Source organism: Sitodiplosis mosellana, unplaced genomic scaffold, assembly GCF_009176505.1.
Source record: "Sitodiplosis mosellana isolate CC-2019 unplaced genomic scaffold, AAFC_SMos_1.0 Smas_scaffold_2229, whole genome shotgun sequence".
Classification (NCBI taxonomy): Eukaryota; Metazoa; Arthropoda; class Insecta; order Diptera; family Cecidomyiidae; genus Sitodiplosis; species Sitodiplosis mosellana.
In genome coordinates, this window is record NW_022597471.1 from 1,408 (window position 1) to 5,483 (window position 4,076).

At 32.8% G+C, this 4,076-nt stretch overlaps 1 protein-coding gene across 1 annotated transcript; it reads right to left on the minus strand.

The window, feature by feature from the left end:
• Positions 1-1,444: 1,444 nt before the first annotated feature.
• LOC129571386 (probable cytochrome P450 304a1) lies at positions 1,445-4,067 on the minus strand (the record flags this gene model as incomplete). The annotated part of the gene is made up of 2 exons (XM_055451189.1): positions 1,445-3,713; positions 3,804-4,067. Coding segments are annotated over 2 exons (591 nt in total), but the record flags the coding sequence as incomplete, so codon positions are not given.
• Positions 4,068-4,076: the final 9 nt, after the last annotated feature.

Below are 4,076 nucleotides of genomic sequence, written 5' to 3' on the forward strand. Positions count from 1 at the left end.
TCACCAAAAATATAAAGAACTTTTGACACCATTGTAAATTCTATTTTTTCACTTTAATTCCGAAAATAGCGTACGAGTGTAAAATACCGAATGATGCTTCAGCTGGAAAATCGCTCATATTTATACCAATTGAAAATATAGCCGACACCATTCTACGCCAAATTCACGTTAATATGTATAGGGTGTGTATATATATAACACACAATGTATTGCGGCGCTGTGAATATACTGATTCGACGTACAGTGTGTTAGCCGACGTTGTGCATTATGAGCTAAATACATACACACCATACAGCATGGAATCAGCATGAAACAACGTTAAAAAAGCATCCATGGACGTTAAAGCAGTCATGCATGACTGTGTATGTGTATCGCTATAACGTAGGGATGAAGCGACAACAACAAAAACACATAAGATTAAATACAAAACCTCCTTTAAAATTTACGAATCGCCGAAAATTAGCGATAGATAATAATCAAAACGGTATTGCGAAGCAAATAATAAATTCTTGTTTCGAATTTGATCAGAGCGTTTTAGTAGATAACATACTCAAAATAAATCAAAAGGCTACGACCACTTGCTTCATTGATTGTGACCAAACAAAACTTAGATATCTTTAAGTTTGTATTTAGCATTATCGATCGCATCGATCAAGTGTTACGAGATGTAAATAAGAGACAGTAAGAAAATGTATTTCATTCAACGTATTGTAAACGAAATGAATTTGTAAAAATAATGATGATCCAGACACTTATTTGGAAAGAAGTACATTCATGCAACTAGCAATGGATATAGCAATTTGATTACTGCAACAAAAATAACTTTAGAATTCAAACAATTCTAAACTTTGCCATATTGCGTATGAAATGTTCTGAAAGAAATAATATTAACTATAAACCATTTCGGAACGACTATTTTGCCAAAAGTTATCATTTTCATCAAGACAAATAAAAAAAGAATCAAAATAAATCTTCAACAATATGAAGAAAATCATATTATTTCAATACTCCAATGAAACAGTATTGAGAATGGCTTTCAACAATTTTTGTAAATCGATGAAAATCGATTTGAAACAATAATTGTCGAAATACGCAGAAAAACTAATCACAACCAAATATTTCAATTCAAAGGTCATAACCATGCCCGAGCGTTTTACGGAATGTTGTTGTGTTGATATGACGTGCTACATAACATATTATTAAGAGTAAACAAGTTCAAAGTGTATCATGGAATCATTGTCAAAATATACTTTTCGTTTATCAAAACCAAATTATTCAATTCAAAACGACAAACAAGATTCCAATTTAAGTAATAAAGAAGAAAGTGTGAGATTATTCCTAAAAAAATTCTGACGGCTCTTAAATTGAGTCACATATACATCAAGTGTGGAAGAATTTCCGAAGAAAAAGGCAATTATTAAATTATCAAACAATTCGTAGTAGACTTGGTAGTTTATTAGGCAATAAGAGAATGAACTGCTAACAAATTGATAACACAATGAAATTTTTTTTGAAACTATCGTCCAAGCGTTTCCATGAAATATTGTTGTGCTGTTTAGACGCGATACAAAAAATCTTATGAGTTGCACTTCTTGGAATGATTGTCGAAATATACTTTACGCGGAAAAATCAATCAAAACCAAATATTTCAATTCAAAGCAAATAAGCGTGCCACGAACGCCGTTCATGTTGATGTCTTTGTAAAGTCAGCTTCTCACCAATAAATACAGACAGATTTGTAATTTTTCTATTTGAAGTTGTACACATATATGATGCATATTGCTAAATCTTTTTAACATCTTCAATCTATCTGGCGTGGGAATTATTAATAACCAAAAACGATGCGTTCATACTCCAAAAATCTATACGTTGCCTATTCCTCAACTATGCCAAGGAATAGATCACTTAAATGGCTGAAGAAAATCTCCATTTTCTTTTTCATCTGCATCGATTTTTTCTTCAGATGTTATCAATCAAATTTAAAAGGCTTTTTGTTTCTTTTCTTTCTCTTTCTCTTTTCTCTCTTGTACAAATCTCCTATGTGATTGACACACACTGCACGAAATATCATGTCGCAGTGATGATTTCGATTGTTTTTTTTTTTTTTTTTAAGAAAAACGTCTTTTTAAAAACTTTTTTTCTTCTTATTTTCACCACAAAACAAGTTAACATCAAAAAGTATAGCAATATCTGGTCAAGTCGAGTTGATTGCCTCATCATCTTCTTAGCATCAATGCCTTTCCAATGACATATAATACGGCAAAGATTTTAATGTTTGAAAATTGTGTCCGTTTCATTTACCATTTCCAATGACCATATCTTGGCCAAATGCCACGCGATTCTGAGGTGTCCACAGTTGATGACCGTAACTTACAACGAACAAAATGGTTGGAAACGCTGACGGATATTGAGATTATACAGTTAAAATAATTGAACGTGCGCTTGAGCAACCATATAAGTTTTCCGTGAATTGAATAAACATTTTTGCTCTTCGATATAGACGAAATTCACACTTGACTTTCTGGATTGAAGTAAGTTGTTAAATTCTTTCGATGAGACTCCTAAATAACTACACTATATCCTTTTGATTATTAAAACCTTTAATTCTAACTAAATTGTTACGAAATCCATTTGTCTTGTGTTAAAGTGATCTTAATGAAAACTTTTCAAATGTACAAAAATGAACTTCACCAGAAGCTTTTTTACTTTCATCAATCGCTTTTTCTCGTTCTTTTGTTACGTTCATCATTTGATTTATAAGACAAATGTTTCTAATGTTGTATTTATCTAATCTCTACTTTACCGAAATGGATGATTTTGATGATAATGGATGATCAACAAATATACAATATGTTTAATTGCTTGCATATAAATTAAAACTTGGAATTTTGTTTTCAAAACAAAGCCCAAACTATTTCAATATTGTTCATGCATTCAGTGATACTTCTACACAGCTAAAAATAAACGTCTACATCTGGGCGTTTTTCCAGCTAAAGACGCATTCAGTCGATATTTCTGCTCGTAATTTGAGTTGCAGGCGAAATTTCTCTTATAAGGAAACGATCTGCGGACGATTCCAAAGGAATCGTATATGGTTACAAGATCAAAATTGAAATAAGTTGCCTTAGAAATAGTGCCTTAAACAGATAAAACAACCATAATCGTAAAATTTTCGAAATTGTGTATGGAAACACATGGGCTATTTATGCACTCACTACTAGTGCCTTATCAAAAATTTTCAACATAATTTTATTCAATAAAAACCATTATTTATCAGCTTTGATATTAATATAGTACGTAATAAAATAAACCAGAGTTCTTAAGAACAATAATTCTATCAATGAATTCATAACTAAAAGTTTGTTGATTACAAAAAAAAGATTTGGTTAACGCGTCAAAAATTTCAATCGAAAATCTGGCGGGTATCGTATAAAACCAGATAGCGTTTCACGTGGATCCGGCAATTTCTCATTGGCCGGTAGTTCAATGTTGAAATTTTGCACCAGAGCTGATACAATCAGGAACAATGAATTTCTGGCAAATGTTTCTCCAGCGCAAACACGTTTCCCTGCACCGAATGGCAACGATTTATCGAGTTTGGGCGAAAAAATTCCGGATTCATCTAAGAATCGCTCTGGTTTAAATTGCTCGGGTGCATCCCAGGTATCCTCGTCCACGTGTACTCCATGCAACGATGAAAATACTATGGTGCCCTGTTGAAGAAAATCTAATAGTGTTAGAAATCAGAATAACTTATGCGTATAAAACGCAGAAATTGACGAAATTCAAGTGCAAATTCATACCTTTGGAATGTCGTAGCCCATGAAAGTGGTATCTGCAATCGCTGTATGTGGTAATCCGGACGGGACAAGCGTTTCATGACGAAGAGATTCACGAATTGTTGCCTCGATATATGGTAAACTGAAAATGAATAACAATAAAAGTCGGTTTAGATTGAAATTGCTGAGTATTTCGATGAAAAAGTAAAAAATTTGGCCCGGATTCTTTTCGAATAGTGCGAAAAAAGGAATTGGAGATGCCGAGCATTGATCTCGGTACCTCTCACATGCTAAGCG